Below are 21,557 nucleotides of genomic sequence, written 5' to 3'. Positions count from 1 at the left end.
GGTACTCTGCTAAGCACAGCCCTGCCTACATGAAACTTATGCTCTGGTGGAATAGATAGACATGAATTATATAAAAAAGAAATTACAATTGTAATAAGTGCTACCAAGGGAAAATATAGGGGTGTTTTGAATATTAGGGGGATTTGACCCTAATCTGCAAGCAAATGAAAGATTCTTGAGGAAATGAGTTAGTCAGAAATTACACATGAATCAGGAAAGAGGTTGGCAGGAGCAGGAAATGAAAAGGCCAAAGGCCAACATGGCTGGTGTGGAGTGAGCAGGGGAGAGTGGCATGACATGAAGCTGATGATGATTTCTGGGAAAGCCTTTCTCTTCTGTGCCTTGATATTTATTTTGAAAGTCATGATCTTTTCCTCGATCCTTTTATTTCTTCTTTAACTTTCTATTTTTGCACTTAAAAAAACTAAAATAATAGTAACATTTCTTTAACGCTAACATCATTTTTTAGTTTTTAACATTCCGAAATAGAAATTGTGTAATAATGCAAGTCAAAAAACAAACAAAAACACCTTGCTGAATACCAAACAGGAACAAAAATTGAACCTCACAAACTTAGCTCCCTTGGAAAAGATCAATTCTATTGTCACATAATTATTTGTCTTTGTAATATAATTTAGTTAAAATTCAGTTTGGCTTTAGTCAAACTTGGAACCCTGTTGTTATTTAGAGTGACTTAAAGTTCTCTGTGATGCAGAATTAAAATAAAATGTTATAATGTAGGAAATTCTGTTTGTTGGAAGATGTCTTGCCCACTGAATGCAGCTATAAAATCTAAACAGAATAGAGCAGGCATTTGAGGACTCTGTAGTCAGACTGTGGGGAAAGGCCAGAATTTGAAGCACTGCTGAACTGGTAGTGAGTTTCCTCTTTTTGATCCTCAGTAGCCTTAAACCTGTAAGTGGACCCCAGGTTGAGGACTGGGAAAGCTACAGGGGAAGCCCTCTAGCTCTGGCTCAAGAACAGGGAAAGAGGACCCTCACATTGATGTGGAGGGGCTGGGTGGGGGGTAACATCCACTTGTTTTTTATCTTTTGTTCTCCGTCCTCCTGCACCCCTCCCACCAGGCAATCCTGCAGTGATGGGCCACAATGGAAGTGGTGGTAGTGAGTGCCTGCTACTGCTGCTGCTACTGCTGCTAAGTCGCTTCAGTCGTGTCCGACTCTGTGCGAACCCATAGATGGCACTTAAGTTATCTTATGTATTCTATTCGCGCACATTAAAACCACTTAAAATAATGCTGTAATTTTTTCTTTCAACAATCCCAGTAGGGTGGGGTAAACCCCTGTTGAATTTTTTCCTCCCTCTATCCGCCTGTGACTTGGGCCCAGACACATGAAAAATACACAGGAGAGAAGAGGAACTGAACCTCCAACTTTTTTGGCCAGAGGGCTCAAAAGTGGGGGTTTCAAAAGACTGGAAAGTATCAGAAATCACAAGAGAGGGAGGAGCTCAGGAGAACAGCCCATAGTTTCTGACCTCACCCCTGAACTGTGCAAGCATCAGTCTGATGCCAAATAGCATACCATGTACTTGGGTACTGGGTATGGAATAGACCACTGTCCAGATCTGAAACTGGCCACTGGGTGGCGTACACCTTGGACAAATCTGAATAACATGGCAGAAACTTTGAAAACTGGATGACATTTTGGAACCACAGAAGCAGGTCAGTACTTCTGAATCAAACTGGGTGAGCTACATGCTAAAACAAACAGCAAAAAAAAAAAAAATTACTATTATCCATTAGATTTAAATGAAATCTAGACATTTATAACATAATATTCAAAATGTCTGGGGCTTCCTAGGTGGCACTCGTGGTAACTAGAGGTATGAAAGTTAAAGTGTTAGTTCCTCGGTCGTGTCCGACTCATTGCAACCCCATGGACTGTAGACCACCAGGCTCCTCTGTCCATGGGATTCTCCAGCCAAGAATACTGGAGTGGGTTGCCATTCCTTCTCCAGGCAATCTTCCCAACCCAGGGATTGAACCTAGGTCTCCTGCATTGCAGTCAGATTCTGTACCATCTGAGCCACTGGGGAAACCCAGTAGTGGTAAGAACATGCCTGCTAATGCATAAGACAGATATGGATTCAATCCCTGAGTCAGGAAGATCCCCTGGAGGACAGCATGACTACCAGCTCCAGTATTCTTGCCTGGAGAATCCCTATGGACAGAGGAGCCTGCAGGGCTATAGTCCATAGGGTTGCAAAGAGTCAGACATGACTGAAGCAACTTAGCATGCATGCATACATTCAACATGTCTAGTATTTAATCCAATGTTATTCAGCATATAAAGAACCAGGAAAATCTACATTAGTATGAGAAAAGACAATCAACAAATGTCAAGGAAAAGATAACACAAATGTTTAAATGATTGAAGATTGTTATAAAATGCTCCAAGAAGTAAAGGTGAATGCTCTTGAAGTGAATGGAAAGGTAGAAAATGTCAAGAAAGAAGAGATATAAACAGGAGCCTAATGAAAATACAAAAACCAAACTAAAAAATTGTGAAATTTACTCACCAGCAGAATATACCTGATAAGGGAACAACTCACTGAACTTGAAGATAAATGCATTAAAATCATCTAATCTGAAAAACAGAGGGAAAAAGATTTTTGAAAAATGAACACAGCCTTAATGACCTATGATGCAGTACCTAATTTATGTCATCATAATTCCAGAAGATTTTGAAAAAGAAATATTTGAAGAAATAATACATGGATATTTCCCAGATTTGACAAAAGCCAAAGTGAGAAGTTCAGTGAAGCACAAACAGCAAGCTGAATCCAGCAACGAAGAACAAGGTTTATCCCAGAGTACAATGTTGGTTTAACAAACAAAAATCAATCATGATAATACAAAATATTAATACAAAAAATAAAAACCACATGATCATCTCAAAAGGTACAGAAAACATATTTGACAGAAACATTAAAAAAATTAGGAACAGAAAAAGATCTCCCTCAACCTAGTTAAGGCATTGACAAAAAACCCACAGCTAACATCATCCTTAATGGTGAAAGACTGAAACCTATCCCTCCAGGATCTGAAATAAGACAAGGATATCTTCTCTGGTCACTTCTATTCAACATTACACTGGAAGTTCTAGCAAAGTGTTGATAAATTAGTAAAAAAGACATAGCATCTAGATTCACATGGAGGAAATAAACTTCATTTTCCAATGTTTTGATCTTTCATGTATATAATCATAAGGATTACATACAAAAACACGATTAGACATAATAAGCAATTTCAGTAGAGTCACAGGATACAAGATCAGTATACAAAAATCAATTGTATTTCTATATACTAACCCTGAACAATCTAAAAAAGTGAAATTAAGAAAATAATTTCATTTACTGTTCAATAATATCCAAGGGAAACTATTTATATGAAGCATCTATAGTAGGTAAATCCATATAGACAGAAGGTAGATTGGTGTTTGTCACATGGGAGGGGGATAGAGTGACAGCTAATGGGCATTTTTTTGGGGGGGTGAATAAAATGTTCTAGAGTTAAATAGTGGTGGTGGTTGTACAACCTTGTGACTATGGTGAAAATGAATGAATTGTACACTTTAAAAATGTGGATTTTTATCGTATTTAAATTATATCTCAATTTTATATATATATCTCAATTTTTATATATATCTCAAATATCTCAATTTTATATATATCTCAATATATATATCTCAATTTTATATATCATATGTAAATTATATCTCAATTTTACATATATGTCAATTTTTAATTTTAACAAAGTTATATATAATTATCTAGTTCTGTCTGCCAAAAGGACCTGGGAGCAGAGACATTCCAGTTGCAATGAGCACACCTAGCACCCAGATCTTGGTATCTGAATACAAGGAACCAGGGCTCATGGTGCGAATGCTTGATTCCAGGACAGGAGAAGGGAAAGTACAGACAAGTTGGAATATCTTGGAAGTAATAAAGTATGGAAGTCCTCAAGGAATAAAGGGAACATATCAAAAGGACACAGGAGCCAGATTGAAGGGGCTACCACTGGCCAACTCTAGGGCAATTTGAGTTTCAAAATAAGCAAGTAATGAATTATAATTCATTCAATGAAATTCATGAGCCCATACTGATGTCAAGTAAGTGAATATGTAACTGAGGCACCTCAGGATCCTTAAATTAATCACACTTGCAAATTTCCTTTTGCTATGTGAGGCACCATAGTCACAGGCTTTAGGGATCAGGACATTAGCATCTTGGAGGGGGGCCATTATTCTTCCTACTACAATGCTCAACCTTCTATGAGCAAAAAGCAGGCTAAGATGACTACTCAGTTGCAAATACAGACCCTTAGCCATTCCAACATTGCCACCATAAGGGGATGTGTGATAAAGAGGAAGTCAGAATGGAGAGAGAAAAATTAAACAATTGTGGTTAAAATACCTTTATTTTGCAAATTTTACATATAACATATATAAATACATATAACAATAAGAAAATAATGTTGGGTTCTGCCACCCCTCAATCCTGAGGCTGTTGGAAAGGATTTGTGTAAGTTAGGGGCCTTGAAGCTTAAGCTTCAAAAAGCTTCATGGTAAATCCGCCTCTGGTAGCAATTAAGAAAACGGTACCCAGACCCAGACCACCTGGGTTCAGGTTACTGCTCTACACTTATCAGCTGTGTATGTTGATTGTGTTGCCGTTACAGGTTGGGTTCTCCAGAAGCAGATGGTGAGATGATGCTTGAAGTGCAAGATATTGCTAGGGATCAGGGTCTGTGAAAGCACAGGAAAAGCAGAAAGGGCAGAGGAAGAGGTCAAAGAAGCTTGACAAAGCCTTGGTCTATGTGGCAGGAGGACTAGAGCCTGTCAGAGCTGTCTCATGTTGGGCCTAAATAACTGGGCTTTTATTCCCTCACCTTGCTGAGTCACTGGACGACTATTCATGCCCTTAAAAACTTCCACTGGTGGGATGCAGAGGGAGGTGAGACGGAGGTTAAAAAAAGAAGAAAAGGTTTCCACTGGATTTTCATAGTAAACAGCCTAAATTTCTTAGTATGACATGCAAAACCCCTTCACAATCTGACAGTCCCAGCTCCAAGGAATTTCTCATTTCTGCAACTCAAACTATTTTCCATCTTTAAACCTTGGTATACGTAAGTACCTTCTCCAGGAAAGCCCATCCCGCCCTTGCAGTATAACAGGTGCTAAATATTTGTTAAATGAATGAATGAGTGAATCAACATTGCCTGGGAAAGAGGGGGAAAGGCTAAGTAGTAGGATTAACAATACTTTTGTTTGCTTAAATGACCATGGGTATGTATTGCAGAGCAATGACCCAGGACCCCAGAAGTTTTGGTTGCATGGGTCCTAGATTTATCACGCACTGACCCTAATGGCCGTCACCCTCCTTACCTCCGGTCAAAATTCTACTTATCTTTGGAGATAGTTCAGACGTCAGGTCCTGTGTGAAGTGTTTTCCTTCCCCCTGGTCTGTCACAGCTCTTTATTCACACCGCTGTTACCATACCACAACGTTTACTCTCCTGATTTGTCCATCAGAATCCAGGGATGTTTCTGTATTTCCACCCCTTGATCCAGGGAGTGAATATTTTTGAATGACGTTGTACAGCCATAGACTGATGAATTCATTCCTCACCACGCCCGTTGCCTTAATTTCCCCAAGTGTGAAATAGGCACAGTGGAAATGCTTCCCCGGGGATGTGATTGGGGGACGGCGGGGGACACTGAGGTTGCACGCAGCCCACATGCAGTCCGAGGGGCAGGAAGGTCGGGGGTGGAGAGCGAGAGGAGGGGTTAGCAAGGAGTCGGGGGCGGGGCCCAGGGCCGGGCGGGGGCGGAGCGGCGAGAGCAGGGCCCGGCGAGACGCTCGGAGAGGACGCGCGCGAGCGCCGGCGATGGGCCCCGCAGCGCGGCTGGCGGCGCTGTTGGCGGTGCTGGCGCTCCGGGCAGGGGACCCAGCCGAGGTCGCGGCGCGCGGGGACACGTTCTCGGCGCTGACCAGTGTGGCGCGCGCCCTGGCGCCCGAGCGCCGGCTGCTGGGGCTGCTGCGGCGCTACCTGCGCGGGGAGGAGGCGCGGCTGCGGGACCTGACCAGGTGAGGGGACCGGGGGGCGGGGTGTGAGCCGGAGAGACTGAGTCTCGGAGGACGGACGAGGCCCAGACTTTGTCCCGCAGGGCCGGGGGTAACTCAGGTTCGTGGTCACCCTGCTGGGACTTCGGATGCGGTGTCCAACCCGGAGACCAAGGTACCGTGGCCCAGTATGACTCCCCAGAGCTATCGTCATCCTGAGGGGCACCCCGAGACACCGTGTCACACTGCGTAGGACCTCAGACTCCGTGCCTCGCACACACGCAGCGGCACCCCCATCCAGCCTCACACCGCCAAGTTGGTCCGCTGTGGGAACCTGCGGTGGAGCGACTGTGGGGCGCAGTAGAGCTTCACAAGGTACTGAGTCAAGCTGTGTGAGCCCCCAGATTCTCTGTTACAGAGACACAACGACCCTGAGAGAGTGAAGCGGAGAGAATACGGTGACACTGTAGCCACACGTGTGTTGACCATGTGACCCAGGGAACTGATGTTTAGTATGGGGGGACATTCTGTGACTGTGTATGAGATTTACATGTCATTGTGACTGGGGGGCACGACCCTATGGATATCATGCCTAGTAATTGTCCAGGTCTCTATAGGAATAATGCTTCAGGTTGATCAGTTCATTCACCGTATATGTTTGAGTGTCTTCTATGAACCAAGCACTGTTCCAGGCACTGGGAAGAGAATGGTGAATAAGAACCTACCCTGTCCTCTAAGAGCCTGGAGTCTGTAATATCATGATTGTTAATCTGAGATGTCTTCTCTTTACACACACATAAGAACTCTAAATACTGTCACTGAGATGTATATGTGTATGAACGTATTTGACAGCAGGAAAACAAAACCACTGGGCAAAACCATACTTGAGGCTTGGAGATGCTGAGTGTAGCACACACTAATAGATGCTCAGCCAATATTGTTTTGCTATACAATCAACCAGAAAAACGTCTACTTCTGCTTTATTGACTATGCCAAAGCCTTTGACTGTGTGGATCACAACAGACTGTGGAAAATTCTTAAAGAGATAGGAATACCAGACCACCTAACCTGCCTCCTGAGAAATCTGTATGCAGGTCAAGAAGCAACAGTTAGAACTGGACATGAAACAACAGACTGGTTCCAAATCGGGAAAGGAATATATCAAGGCTGTATATTGTCACCCTGCTTGTTTAACTTATATGCAGAGTACATCATGAGAAATGCTGGACTGGATGAAGCAAAAGCTGAAATCAAGATTGCTGGGAGAAATATCAATATGCAATGACACCACACTTATAGCAGAAAGTGAAGAAGAACTAACAAGCCTCTTGATGCAAGTGAAAGAAGAGAATGAAAAAGTTGGCTTAAAACTCAGCATTCAGAAACTAAGATCATGGCATCCGGTCCTATCACTTCATGGCAAATAGATGCCACTTCATGGCAAATGTTTCATTGGAAACAGTGAGAGACTTTATTTTGGGGGGCTCCAAAATCATTGCAGATGATGACTGCAGCCATGAAATTATAAGATGCTTGCTCCTTGGAAGAAAAGTTATGACCAGCCTAGACAGCATATTAAAAAGAGAAACATTCCTTTCCCAACAAAGGTCCATCTAGTCAAAGCTATGGTTTTTCCAGTAGTTATGTATGGATGTGAGAGTTGGACTGTAAAGAAAGTTGAGCGCTGAAGAATTGGTGCTTTTGAACTGTGGTGTTGGGGAAGACTCTTGAGAGTCCCTTGGACTGCAGGGAGATCCAACCAGTCCATCCTAAAGGAAATCAGTCCTGAATATTCATTGGAAGGACTGTTGCTGAAGCTGAAACTCCAGTACTCTGGCCACCTCATGCGAAGAGTTGACTCATTGGAAAAGACTCGGATGCTGGGAGGGATTTGGGGGCAGGAGGAGAAGGGGACGACAGAGGATGAGATGATTGGATGGCATCACCGACTCAATGGACATGACTTTGAGTAGGCTCCAGGAATTGGTGATGAACAGGGAGGCCTGGCGTGCTGCAGTCCATGGGGTCGAAAAGAGTCAGACATGACTGAGCAGCTGAACTGAAACTGAAAATACAATCAACAAACTCTACTGTAAGACTTGGAACACTGAGGCACTGTAATCATGTATTGACTCTCTCAAACAGTGAAAGATAAATGAGTGGATATAACACCATGGTATGAATATGTGCTGTGCACCTTCTCTTGGGAAACTGAGAAACTCACAAAGTGAGAAATGGGTGTAACCATATAGTTACTTGAATATTTAATGCTATATATATATAGCCCGTGACCCTCAGCTGAGCTGGGACAACAGAGGGTTATCTCACAGTGTGCTGCTTATAAACCTATGAGTGAGTGTATGTGGTGGTAATACTGCTTCCAGGGCATATGGGAAGAAGGTGTGAGGGCCACTATGGCTATGTGAGAGAGCCCATGTAGAAGAGTCAGTGAGTGTGAGGAAGTATGTGGGAGAGATCTTGTTTGTGACTCAGTGGTAACTGAATGATAATGTAATTTGGTACATGCTGTTAAGCATGTAGCTTGTATATAAGCAGTTGTATGCCTGTTTAAATTTACTGTTAGTTTGATCTCACAAGCTAAGATCCCACAAGGTGCATGGTGTGACCAAAAATAGCTTGATAATACACACACACACACATATACTATATAGTGTATATAAGTGTGTATTAATTATAATAATCTGCTGTGCTCAGTTGCTTAGTCGTGTCTGACTCTTTGCGGCCCATGGACTATACCCCGCCAGGCTCCTCTGCCTATGGAATTTTCCAGGCAAGAATACTGGGGTGGGGTGCCATTTCCTACTCCAGGGGATCTTCCTGATTCAGGGATCGAAATCAAGTCTCCTGCGCGTCTCCCAAATTAGCAGGCGGATTCTTTACCACTAGCAACACCTCAGAAGCCCAATTATAACAATAAATGATAATTTTAATAATTCTTGTCACTCTTTGGAGTAGCATTGTTGCCTAGTATTCTGTGGACCCATATTTACAGAGTAAAATAATTTAATTTGGGGAATCCTTGATGGTCCAGTGGTTAGGACTCTGTACTTCTGCTGGTGGGAGCCAGGATTCAATCCCTGATAGGGAGAACTAAGATCCTGCAAGCCGCATGGTGTGACCAAAAAAAAAAAAAAAATTCATTTTGTTCATAATCCATATTCATTGGAGTCCACGTTCATTGGTGGAAATAGAGGAGACTTTTCCCTTTGATTTGAGGCACCACCATGCTCCCCGCTGCCCGTGTGCTTGTTCTCATACTACTAATGTCTTTATTTGGGTGGTTCAAATTGAGATGGGGGTCAGAATCCTGATGCCAGGCTTAATAGGGAATAGAGTCAAAAGAGCGAGCTAAAGATGTTGATCAGAGTGGCTGGCTAGAATTCCCCCCTCCAACCTGCATGCCGGTCTCCTTTACCATCTTCTCACCATTGTCATTGTCACAAACTTGTCACGGTTGGAGGCCTTGCACAAACCTTATCTCATTTGATTCTCTCTCACACAGTGTTTTGAAACAGGTTTGTATTACTCTTTTAAGCAAATGAGAAATCATTTAAAAGTGTGAAAACTAAAATTTAAGTACTGTAATCCAAGATTATAAAATCTAGTATGTAGCAAGGACTTCCCTGGTGGCTCAGTGGTGAAGAATCCACCTGTGATGCTGGAGACACCGGTTCGATCCTTGGGTTGGGAAGATCCCCTGGAGCAAGAAGTAGCAACTCACTCCAGTATTCTTGCCTGGGAAATCCCACAGTCAGAGCAACCTGGCAGGCTCCAGTCTATATGGCCACAAAGAGTCAGACATGACTTAGTGACTAAACAACAGCAAAAAGTAAGTAGCAAAGCTAGGACTAGGACATAGTTCCTTTGATTGTTTCTTTCTATCACGCTATAACGTCCCTACTGCTTGCTTTGTATGATAGGCCAGGATGCTGACCAAGCCCCATAGCTGTTGAGGTTTAATGGGCAGCTGGAGTACATAGTGGTTAAGAGTCTGGATTCAGGAATGTAACGTTTGTTAGAATGCTTGGCTCTGACCTTGGGCAAGTTCCTTTACCTCTTTAAGAATTAGTCTCCTAATCTGTAAAATGATGATAAAAATAGTACCTACCAACATGGTTTGTTGGAAACATTAACTACCATATAAGGGAAAGTAGTAATTGCTCAACAAATGTTAATTCTTTATTATTGTTGTTTAAGACTTGCTGGTGAAGCTAGACACAACTTTTGGTTCTACACAGTAGCTAGGATTGTGAGAGCCCAGATAATAAAAAAGAAAGACTCAGAAAAATTCTAGAGTCTCTTCCCATATGACTTATGAACATTTAATTCCAGAAAGCTTAGTTTGATAACTTAGAGACTGTCTGTTCTCTAGTCACTGCTCTAAAACCTGGTGAAATATTTGCTTTTTAAAACAAGAATTCTGGCAGTTCCTGCTCATTTTCCTATACTTGCAATCTGGTGATCTAATGTAACTTGAGATGTTATTTCTAAGGGGCCTAAGTTGATAATTCTTTGAATTTCTAGTTAGAAATTAAATATTTTTTGATATTGAAACTATACTCCCTACCCCAAATTGATGAATAAAAATTATACTAGTTACAATATATATAGCTATGTACTAATATAGTATTATGTATACTCATCATATAATATTTAGATAGTTAACCCCTAGCTTCTTTTGTTGTTGCAGTTTTTAAAAAGTACTAAGATTTAGAAAGTAGTATCATCAGCAATGACTTCTATGCTAGGAATTAAGCATTCAGAATGTCTCAGGAGAACTGAGACAAAGCCATTTCTGAATTCCAAAGGAAAAACATATTGAATTAAAACAGCCCATGTATTGCGGTTGGGTAACCTGTCCCAGGCTATGTTTAATGCAGGGATTGGGTTGCAGCTTTTATGTGCAGATTCTTGAAGGAAAGGATCTGATTTTCCACTCTCAGCAGCATTTGTTAAAGCAAAAAAGCTATTTAGGAAACCCTGAGGTTTGAATTCAGCGTCCAGTAACTCGGTCTCTAAAAACCAGCTATTGGCTTAGAGGCTGGGCACAGGGCCAACGTTTGGATTCCAAACCAGCCTCAGATATCTGTTGATAGGTTTTTTCTTTTTTCTTTGTGTGACAGAAAGATGACGTACATGAACGTTGAATTATGTTCTTCAGTAGAGATCAAACCTCTGTCCTAAATAAATTGAAGCCGTAATACAAAGTGGGATGTGAAGAGAACAAGGAGATGGTACCTTTGATCTTCACCCCTCTGCCATGCTTCCTTTGCGCCTCAGTTTCCTCCAAGGCTTGTTATATTGGGTTGGCCAAAAAGTTCGCTTAGGTTTTTCCGTCAAGATGTTATTTTTTGGCTAACCCAATACATGAGGTCTCAAGCACCAGATGAGGAGTTTGTTTATTCGGTTGTGGAAAAGGTGTTGGAAAGAAAGAACAGAATGGTTGTGCCGAAAGCATCCATAGAGATCTTCTAGACTAGACCAGGTTTACCATTTTATAGGAGAGGAAACTGAGGGATAGCTAGAGGCTGGGTAGGATACCTCTCACGTCTCCTCCCAGCTCCTCTCCATGCAACTGTCTTGTAAAATCCCTGCCACTCAGCCTCAGTTGTCCCTGGACACTTACCCTTCAGTCTGAACTCAAGCCCGAGTCTCTGCTTGTATTTTCGTCTAGCAGTGGAATATCTTTCACTAAGTAGTTCCATATGGAGCTGAAGCAGAAAATAATGGGTATTAAAAAAAAGTCCTACACCCTGGAGGCTGGTTTAGTTTTAAAACCCTTGAGTAGGTTTAATTTTAAACCCCCCCTGTCTTGGGGATCAGAGATATCCTGGGACTTAACAGGCTTCCTATTTCCTCCCTGGGGCACCCAGAAGCAGACTATTTTTCTTAGTTTATGCTTGAATTGAATATTTGGCTCACTAGAAGCATCTCTACCCAAAGCAACTATTCTGTTTCAGGCTGTGTTTATAGTTGAGGCCTCACCCTTGAGAATTCCTTAAGTCAGACTGTTTCAAGGGATTGAAATCCTGCACCTTCCCCCCACCCCACCACTCCCTCTATTCCTCACTTCCATCCCTTTCGACTCACTGAAGTCCTCCACTCTGGCCAGAAAATTCTTCTATTCTCACATGCTCTTCATACATTCACTTTGCACCACACACACTTTTTCTTTTATTTCTACTGTTGTTATTGTATTGTTTTTGAAAATAATGTTTAAAACAAAGGGAAAAAGTCTTAGAGGGCAGGACTAGAACTCTTAAGTCTGCCTTACTGTAACTAATAAGTTTCAATAATATAAATCCCAGTAGGGAATTAGAAATGGGATAACCATAGCATGCCAGGAAAGTAAACATTTCTCTCTTAATTGTAGGAACACTCTTATAGGACATTGAGGAGGAGAGAAATTAATGAAAAAGATCATCACTTCTGGCCCCTACATTTCTGCCCCTTTACTGCAAATGTTGCTAAACCAGAAAGGTTGGCAGCGTGCTGAATAACCCACCTGTTCATTCCCCATTACAATCTTCACCAGTTTCTGTATGATTTGCTTCCTAAATATCTCTTGAAACCATTCCATTCTCTGCCCCCACTGTCACTATTTTGGTTCAGACTGTCCTATCTCTTGCTTACAGCTTTGAAATGGCCTTCTAACTGGTCTTTCTGCTCTGGTAGTAACCCTGCCACTTCTAACCCCTTCTCCTCACCCTCTTACAGATTTATATATGTAACATATCATAGTCCATCCCCCTCTCACTTAAAACTTTTTTGCTACTCCTAATTGCACTCAGGGCAGAACCCAGATTTCTCAGCAAGGTCTATGAGTTACTCCTTGCTTCTCCAGTCTAGTCTCCCCATCCTCCTAATACACTGCGTGCTCCAGCAATACTCAACGGTTTGTAATTTCCCTACTGCTTCTCTCTGTACTTTTACACATGTTGAACTGTCTCTGCCTTCCTGGAAGGAGACCTCCTTCTCCCTTCCTCATTATTTGCTTTTACCCATCAGTCTCAGTTTATTATCTCCTCTGTGATACCTACTGTGATCTGCTGTGGCGGATCTGTGTACTTTCCTCTAAGCTTTGTTCTTAAATCTGGGGTTGCATCTGGGGTTGTAATGTCATTATTTGTGATCTCAAATGTTTTGAGATCAAGGTTATTGTCTTATTCAAAATTTTGTACCTAGCTCATAGAAGAATATATTTCATTCATTCTTTATGAATGAGTATATATTCATTCATAAATATATATTGAACTTAGGAAAAGGGTGATAAGAGGGAATTCCCTGGTTCACTGATGTGGCCCAGGTTCAGTTTCTGGTTGGGGAACTAAGATCCTACACACTGCACGATGTGGCCAAAAAAAAAGTGATGAGAAATCAGCTATTTTCTTGTTCATGAAATTCTTGATCATTGGACCCTATCTTGCCTTTTTATCCCCAGCTTCCAGAATGGAGTTTGACTTCTAGAAAATGACTTACTGAATGATTAAATATATGTCAAGCCTCTGCGCCTTTAGATACATTGGTCCCTGTTGGCTCAAAAAACCCCCTCTCCTCCCTTCTTTGTTCTGACTCCATGGGAAACAGTATGGCAAAATCAGTCAAGAACCCCAGCTTCAGAGTCAGCCAGGCTTCAGTTCACTCCTGGCTTTGTTGTTTACCAACAGCATAGCCTTGTTTCAGTTTTCTGTTCTGTAAAACGTGTGTGATAATATCTATTCTGAGCAGTTGGGGCAGGGGGAATTAAATAAGACAATATGTTTAAAACACTGAACAGGATGCCTAGTACATGGTAAGGGCTCAATAAGTAGTAGCTATCAATATTTTAACCAGTCCTTCCAACTCAGATTAGGTGCCGTATCCTCTGTAAAGTCCTCCCTTACACTGTCTAACTCCCACCTGCATCAGGTGCCCTGCTTACAGATTGCCAGAGCATTTCATAGCATTATATGCTCTCTTCTCTCATAGCACATACCACTGTTATCGTAATTAATTCAACAATGTTTTTTAAGCTTCTATCAGATTCTAAGTTTTGATTATAGAATAATGAAAGAAAAAAAGATTTTCTTATCTGTAACCTCCTTGAGAGCTCCACCCTCTCTTGCCTTTGGGTCTTGAGCATCTAGCATGATGCCTGACATATAGTGATTGACCAATGGAGACCGACTTGAAGGAACAAATGAGTGAACCTACTTTTGTTGTGTTGATAGTTTTCATCCTCTTTGTTCGTGTTGCTTAGAATATTACATGAGTCTCAAGGGGTTCAGCATTTCATTTTTTAGCTACTCTAAATGTGCCTTCACTTGGTAGAGCGCTTGTATCAGTGGGTGAGGTCATTCTACCCCTCTCTTTCAGATTCTATCACAAGGTGCTATCTTTACATGAAGATTCAGCAACCCCTGTGTCTAACCCTCTGCTTGCATTTACTCTCATCAAACGCCTACAGTCTGACTGGAAGAATGTGGTACATAGTCTGGAGGCCAGTGAGAACATCCGAGGTAATGAGGAGGAGGGCTGGAGGGTAAGAGAAGATTCTATCTCCTGACTCAGTGGAAAGGAGAGAGATTCTGATGGGATGTGATGAAGGATAATAAAGTGGGTAGGTATTACTTGATCTCCTTAGCTCTGTTACAAAGAACTAGGTTCTTTTGTTAATATGTTTATGCAATTATAATTATAAAGCAATTTTGTATCCATTATCTCATTTTTTTAAAAATACTTTTTTGGCTAAACTGCATGGCATGTGGGATCTAGTTCCCTGACTAGGGAGTGAACCCGTGTCCCCTGCAGTGGAAGCATGGAGTCATTACTGCTAGACTGCCAGGGAAGTGTCTCCATTATCTCATTTCATCTTCACTCCAATCCTGTGAAGAACTATAGGTTATATCATCCCATTTACATATGTGTAAAAGTGATGTTGTCTATTAATTTCTGTTTTATTAAGTTGCCACTACAGTGTTATCTGTAGTAAGATCACTGTCCTAATTTACTCTACTTTGTACTTGAAAGGCTTCCCCTGGGGCTCAGCTAGTAAAGAATCTGCCTGCAATGCTGGAGACCTGGGTTTGATCCCTGGGTTGGGAAGATCCACTGGAGAAGGGAAAGGCTAACCCACTCCATTATTCTGGCCTGGAGAATTCCATGGACTGTATAGTCCACGGGGTCGCAAAGAGTCGCATGCGACTGAGTGACTTTCATTTTCATAATGGAAGAAGTTTGTCGACTTTGGGGAAGTTAAGAAGAAGAAAAGTTTTCCCCTCAAAAGGCAAGACTCCCGGAGACAGATAGAACGGAACAACATGATAAAGATGCTTAGTTTTTACTCTGAAATGTTTATTCCTCATTCAGAAGATTTTATTACCCTGGGAACAAAATCAGATAAAACATTATCTTTGCTCATGAAAATATTACGAGCTTAGTGATTATAGTAATTAAGGTGATGATGCCTTGCTGTATCAAATGCTCACCGCCTGTTTTTTGAGTGATGGATTGATGCTTTCGTGACCTCCACAGCTCTCAAGGATGGTTATGAGAGGGTGGAGCAGGACCTGCCAGCCTTTGAGGACCTCGAGGGAGCAGCAAGGGCCCTGATGCGGCTGCAGGACGTGTACATGCTCAATGTGAAGGGACTTGCCCGAGGCGTCTTCCAGAGAGTCACAGGCTCTGCTGTCACTGACTTGTACAGTCCCAGGCGACTTTTCTCCCTCACCGGGGATGACTGCTTCCAAGTTGGCAAGGTAATGGTATTCAGAGAGAGGGCAGATTGCTCAGCTCTCTTTCTAGGGGATAAAATGACTCTACTCTGATGGTTGTTATTAATACATATTTCTAATCCTGCCAGCAAAACTGGAAGTTGGGCATTATCTCCATTTTCAGATAAGATGAAGAAACTGAGGTTCAGAGAGGGTAAATGACTTGCCTAAGGTTACACAAGTTTAAGTAGAACTAAATTTTGAACCTGTGTCTTTTAACTCGGAATCCCATGCTGTCTCCATAATAGCTGGGGTGATCACATACTTAAGACACTCTTGAGAGTGAAGGAAGTGTTATTAGCCAGGCTGACAGACATAAAATGGGACTATCTTGGGCAAAATGGCCCTTTGGTCACCATAACCATAGCACTCCACCAGTAGATGGACAGCCAAGTGGAAAGGAGAAGCAAGGTCAAAGGATGCAGGAATAGAAAGGAGATGGTGATGTGAAGGTAAGATCATGGAAACTCAGCCTCCTGGGACTTTTTGAAATCCCTTGCAACATTTCCTAGCCACTTAGAGATACTAAATTAAAGTAGTGCCAAAAAACAAACCATTTGGGAATTCCCTGGTGATCCAGTGGTTAGGACTCCATGCTTCCACTGCAAAGGGCATGAGTTCAATCCCTGGTCAGGGAACTAAGATCCCACAAGCCAAGTGATACAGCTAGAACTAACCCCACTTTGCTATAAAATTGAGAAAATAGACTTTAGGAACCTTCCATATGAGATATTTAACTGATCTTTGTTCAGAAGTTTCGAGTACACTTGAGGTTATTTTACAATATACTCTTTGTTAGCTTTGCCCAGGAAGTAATGGAGTAAATCCTTTTTAATTTTGAAGATGCATACTGCAGGAAAGTGAATTTTCACCAGCCCCTGCAGTATTTGTTAGCCAATCTGAGAGTGGGCCTCTTGTGTCTAAATCCAAGTTTTGAGACTACATCCTCCAAATTAACACAGAGTGGGTTGCCCTAAGCCTCTCCATATATAACTTTTCCTCTTCTGAGATCCTAATAGAATCAAGCTCAATCATCATGTTCATGGCTAATTTAAAATGAAGTCAGTTAAAACAGTTCCATATATGGTACCAATATATGCTTCCTTAGTGAGGCTTTTCTGAGACTAAAACCATATGTTGAAAATTCAGTTAAGTCATTTCCTGAAAGTCTCACTGACAATCATCATTTCTGTATTTACTTATTTTGAAAGATAAAACATTTCAAATATAAGAAAAGTACACATAAAATAAGCAATTTTATCTATAATTGAGATGAAATATATGTTCAAATTTTGCTGTATTTATTTCAGATTTTTTTTCCAGATTTTTAAAAAAGAATGTAAAGATAGCCAAACACCCACTCCTTTTCCTTCTCACCACCCCAACCCTTTCTATTCTCCCCTTGCCCAGGTACCAAGCGACCACTGTCCTGAGCCAAATAGTAAGTGCTCTTGAGTCACTTAGCACCTTGTATCTGTGACATTTTATCCATGTTGCTGCATTTATCAGTTCAGTTCAGTCGCTCAGTCATGTCCAACTCTTTGCGACGCCATGGACTGCAGCATTTATCAGTAGTTCATTCCTTTCTGTTGCTGAATAGTATTCTGTTGTTTGAATACACCACAAACTGTTTATCAGTCTCATGTTGATGGATTCTGAGATCTGTTTCCAGCATCAGCTGGAATAATGCTGCTGCTTTATTGATGTGTCTTTCTGTGGACATTTGTGTTCACTTCTCTTGGTTAAATACCTGGGTTGAAGAATGAACATGGATAATTATTAACATGTAGACAAGTCTGTTTTATCTACATGCCCTCAATTCCCTCCTCTGTTGATTATTTTAAAGATCAGTCTTTTCTTCTGAAATGCTTAATTGTCTAGTTCTTCTGTTCCACTGTTGTGTCAGTTGACTCTTGCTCATGGTCTGTTATTTCCTGACATAGTTTATCATGTTTGATTGTGAGCTTATTTTTAGCAGGATTCCTCTCCTACCCGCCAAATAGAGACTTTCTGCCCAGAATTCTGGGAATATCCCTTCATAGCGTTTTGGGTTTTCTTCTTTCAGGTACTCTGTGATATCACTAGCCTTAGAGTCCTTTCTTTTTCCCCCTCTACATTACATCCCCACGACTTATTTATTTTATAACTGGAAGTTAATACCCTCTGACCCCCATCATTCATTTCACCAACCCCCTACCCTGGCCTCTGGCAAGCAATCCGGTTCCTGTATTTACGGGCTTGGGGGTTTTTGTTTCTGCTTTTTTTGTTTAAGATTGTATATGTAAGTGAAATCATATGGTATTTGTCTTTCTCTGTCTTATTTCATTTAGCATAATGCTTCAAGGTACATCCATGTTGTCACAAATGGCAAGATTTCATTCTTTTTAATGGTTGAATTTATGTGTGTGTGTGTGTATCATTTTATTCATTCATTCATCTATTGATGGACACTTAGGTTGTTTCCATTATCTATTTCTCTGAATTGAAACCAGACAGAAACAAACCAACTTTCTTATCTCCTTGTGGCAGTGGATAGATTATTTTTCTGGTCAATTCTTTCCCTTAAAGTGTAGTTTTTCATGGGTTTCAATTTTATGAGTGTGTCTTAAATCCAGTTTTTAAGTTTTTTGAGGTCTACCAAGGCTCATGTACTGTCCTCCTGTGGGTATTATAACCTCAGATTACTAAGTACGGAGGTTACTAGGACTAACACCCACCCCATCCCAGGCAGCTTTAGCATCTGCTCATCAGCTTGTTACTTGGATTTTCAGCTTCTCTTTTATTTATGGTACTTGGATATTTCCCAATCTTTCTAGAAAATGTATGATTAAATACTTTTTATATTTTATTCAAAATTTCTAAGTCTTTGTGATTAGGGATGGATTCCAGTTACCTGTCTGCCATGTTGCTAAGACTTAAAGTTCCTCATAGAAATCTTAATTAAATAAATTGTTAACTTAGCAGGAAAAGTTCAGTCATTTTTTGGTTATTCTTCAAATTAATGTTTTTCAGATAGGAAACTTAAGGACCAGAAAGATAACACAGCAGGCTAATGGCAGATGGGGGATAGGAATGAACTTGCTGTTTGGGCAGCAGAATTGCAGTATCTCCAGGTTCTGCTGTTTTTCTGCCTGTGGGGAATTATGCCTAAATTAGATCATTTTGCAAGAGGCCTTCCAAATCTGTGACTCTATAATTCCATGCTGTTTCTGACATCAATTTCCAGGAAATTCCACCTGCAGGTCTGGTATTCTAGTTAACTGTAAGCTCTTAGGAGACAGGAGCTATGTCTAGTACATGTTGCCATAGTCCCCATTTTCTGACATTTAACGAGCCATGAGAGCTATTCACTGAGCTCTCATAGCATTCCAGTGTCCACCTTCATTAAGGTGTCTAATGCATTGTATCACAATTACTGGTTTACTCATGTGCCCCTTGGTTGATTGCAAGCTTTTTAAGGCAGAAATCTCCATGTACATTATAAACACGGTAAATATTAAATAAATGCATTTAATTCATTAGTCACATTGCTCCCAACGATATCTTCCTAAAAACATGACAGTCACAACTCTAATTAGTGAAGCCCATATAGCCTTTTTATGTTTATTCCCTGCTTCGCTTTGCCTTAGACTATAGTCACAATACTACTTGAACATTCTTGATTTTGGCTTCTGTTTCTACCATTCCCTCATCATAAAATGCCCTTCATCCCAATCTCTGCTCATTGAAATTCTTTTCCCTGTTTAAGGAAGATTCAGATGGCATTTTTTTCTTAAATTCTATATTTTTTTAATTAAATTAATTAATTAAATTAAATTCTAAATTTTTTTCTTAAATTCTATATTTTTTATTGGAGTATAACGTCCATGGTAGCTCAGATGGTAAAGAGTCTGCCTACGATGTGGGAGGCCCAGGTTCAATCCCTGGGTTGGGAATATCCTCTGGAGAAGGAAATGGCAACCCACTCCAGGACTCTTGCCTGGAAAACCCATGGGGTCGCAAAGAGTCAGACACGACTGAGCGACTTCACTTTATTGGAGTATGGTTGATTTACAGTGTTGTGCCATTTTCTTCTGTACAGCAAATGAATCAGTTACACTTACATATATCCATTCTTCAGGCGGCACTTCTTCCATGAAGCTCGCTGAAATTCTCAAGTCTCCTCCTTTCTTTATGCCTCCACAGCACGTCATACATACTTCTTTCAAGTAATTGAGCCATTCTGCTCAGTATTCTAGTTAATTCGGTTCGTATTTATCACCTCCCATTTTTGGCTGTGCTGGGTCTTTGCTGCTGCACCTGGGCTCTCTCTAGCTGTGACAAGTGGGGGCTCTCTCTAGTTGTGACAAGTGGGGGCTCTCTCTAGTTGTGACAAGTGGGGGCTCTCTCTAGTTGTGACAAGTGGGGGCTACTCTCTAGTTGCGGCGGCAGAGCCCTCATTGCAATGGCCTCCCAGGTGGTGCAGTGGTGAAGAATGTGCCCGCCAATACAGGAGGTTCGATCCCTGGGTCAGGAAGATCCCCTGGAGTAGGAAATGGCAACCCACCCTGGTATTCTTGCCTGGAAAATTCCATGGACAGAGAAGACCGGTGGGCTGCAGCCCACGGGGTCACAAAGAATCTGACACGACTAAGCACACATACACCCTTGTTGCAAAGCATGGGCCCTAGGGCATGTGGGCCTCAGTGGTTGCAGCTTACGGGCTCCAGAGCATGGGCTTGGCAGTTGTGGCGCATAGGCGCAGCTGCTCCTCAACATGTGGAGTCCTCCCAGACCAGGGACTGGGGCGTGTCCCCTGCATTGGCAGGGTGGTTCTTAACCACTGGACTACCAAGGAAGTACAATATAAATTTTTAAATGTGAGAATACTTCAGTATTCTCCACACCTAGTTACATTGTCTTGTATATAATAGATGCTTAGCATATTTAACTTAAATGAGTTGGAAAGAAAACTTGCCTTCCTGGGTTTCAAAGGCCCCCCACATTTTTGCATTGTTATTTTCTTGCTCTACCTGTGGACTCAACTTTAGTGATGGTACTTATGTTCCCTGCAGGTGGCCTATGACATGGGGGATTACTACCATGCCATTCCATGGCTGGAGGAGGCCGTCAGTCTCTTCCGAGGCTCTTATGGAGAATGGAAGACAGAGGATGAGGCAAGTCTTGAGGATGCCTTGGATCACCTGGCCTTCGCCTATTTCCAGGTAGGGGAGTAAGCAAGAGACCCACTCCTTTCATCACAGTAAGCATAATGCTTTATATCTGCTTTACCACTTTTTCAGCATTTTCATGTCTGTTAATTTATTTCATCTTCCCAATAGGACTGAATGTGTCAGGCAGGGCAGTTGTTTTATTATTTCCATATTTCTCATGTAAGTAAACTGAATCTCCAAAGAATTCCTAACTTGTTACAAAGTTCACAGAGGTCAGATTAGAGCCTGAGTCTATTTCTTCCTCAGTACTCTTTCCAATGCGCTGACTACTTTAAAATCATCATCTCCAATGTAGGAGGTGGTTTCTCACCTGTATCAGCAGCAGCTGCATTTACAAATGTTTAGTGGCTTCATAGTCAATGCAGGTCACTCTTTTGCACTCTCAACAATTCATAACTCTTGCCATGATATTGCCAATGTCAAGGAAGAAGTTTGATTGTTATCTTCTCCCATCTGCTGTCAAGTCCAACTATGACCTGAATCG

General features: G+C 41.6%; 1 protein-coding gene across 5 annotated transcripts in view; it reads left to right on the top strand.

The window, feature by feature from the left end:
• Positions 1 to 5,891: 5,891 nt before the first annotated feature.
• P4HA3 (prolyl 4-hydroxylase subunit alpha 3) overlaps positions 5,892 to 21,557 on the top strand; it is a 73,499-nt gene continuing 57,833 nt past the window's right edge. For 2 of the 5 annotated variants that reach the window (XR_009729640.1, XM_061380804.1), the window contains exons 1-4: positions 5,896 to 6,111; positions 14,464 to 14,606; positions 15,622 to 15,845; positions 20,915 to 21,064. Coding sequence is in view for 4 of the 5 variants with exons in the window: in XM_061380804.1 (XP_061236788.1) it covers positions 5,912 to 6,111; positions 14,464 to 14,606; positions 15,622 to 15,845; positions 20,915 to 21,064 (717 nt within the window). In the remaining variant the exon portion in view is untranslated. The other 3 variants (XM_061380803.1, XM_061380802.1, XM_061380805.1) reach the window with 3 other exon arrangements.

This window comes from Bos javanicus, chromosome 15, assembly GCF_032452875.1.
Source record: "Bos javanicus breed banteng chromosome 15, ARS-OSU_banteng_1.0, whole genome shotgun sequence".
In the NCBI taxonomy this organism is placed as follows: Eukaryota; Metazoa; Chordata; class Mammalia; order Artiodactyla; family Bovidae; genus Bos; species Bos javanicus.
Note: the sequence above shows the minus strand (reverse complement) of the source record. Positions and strands in the feature narration are given on the sequence as shown.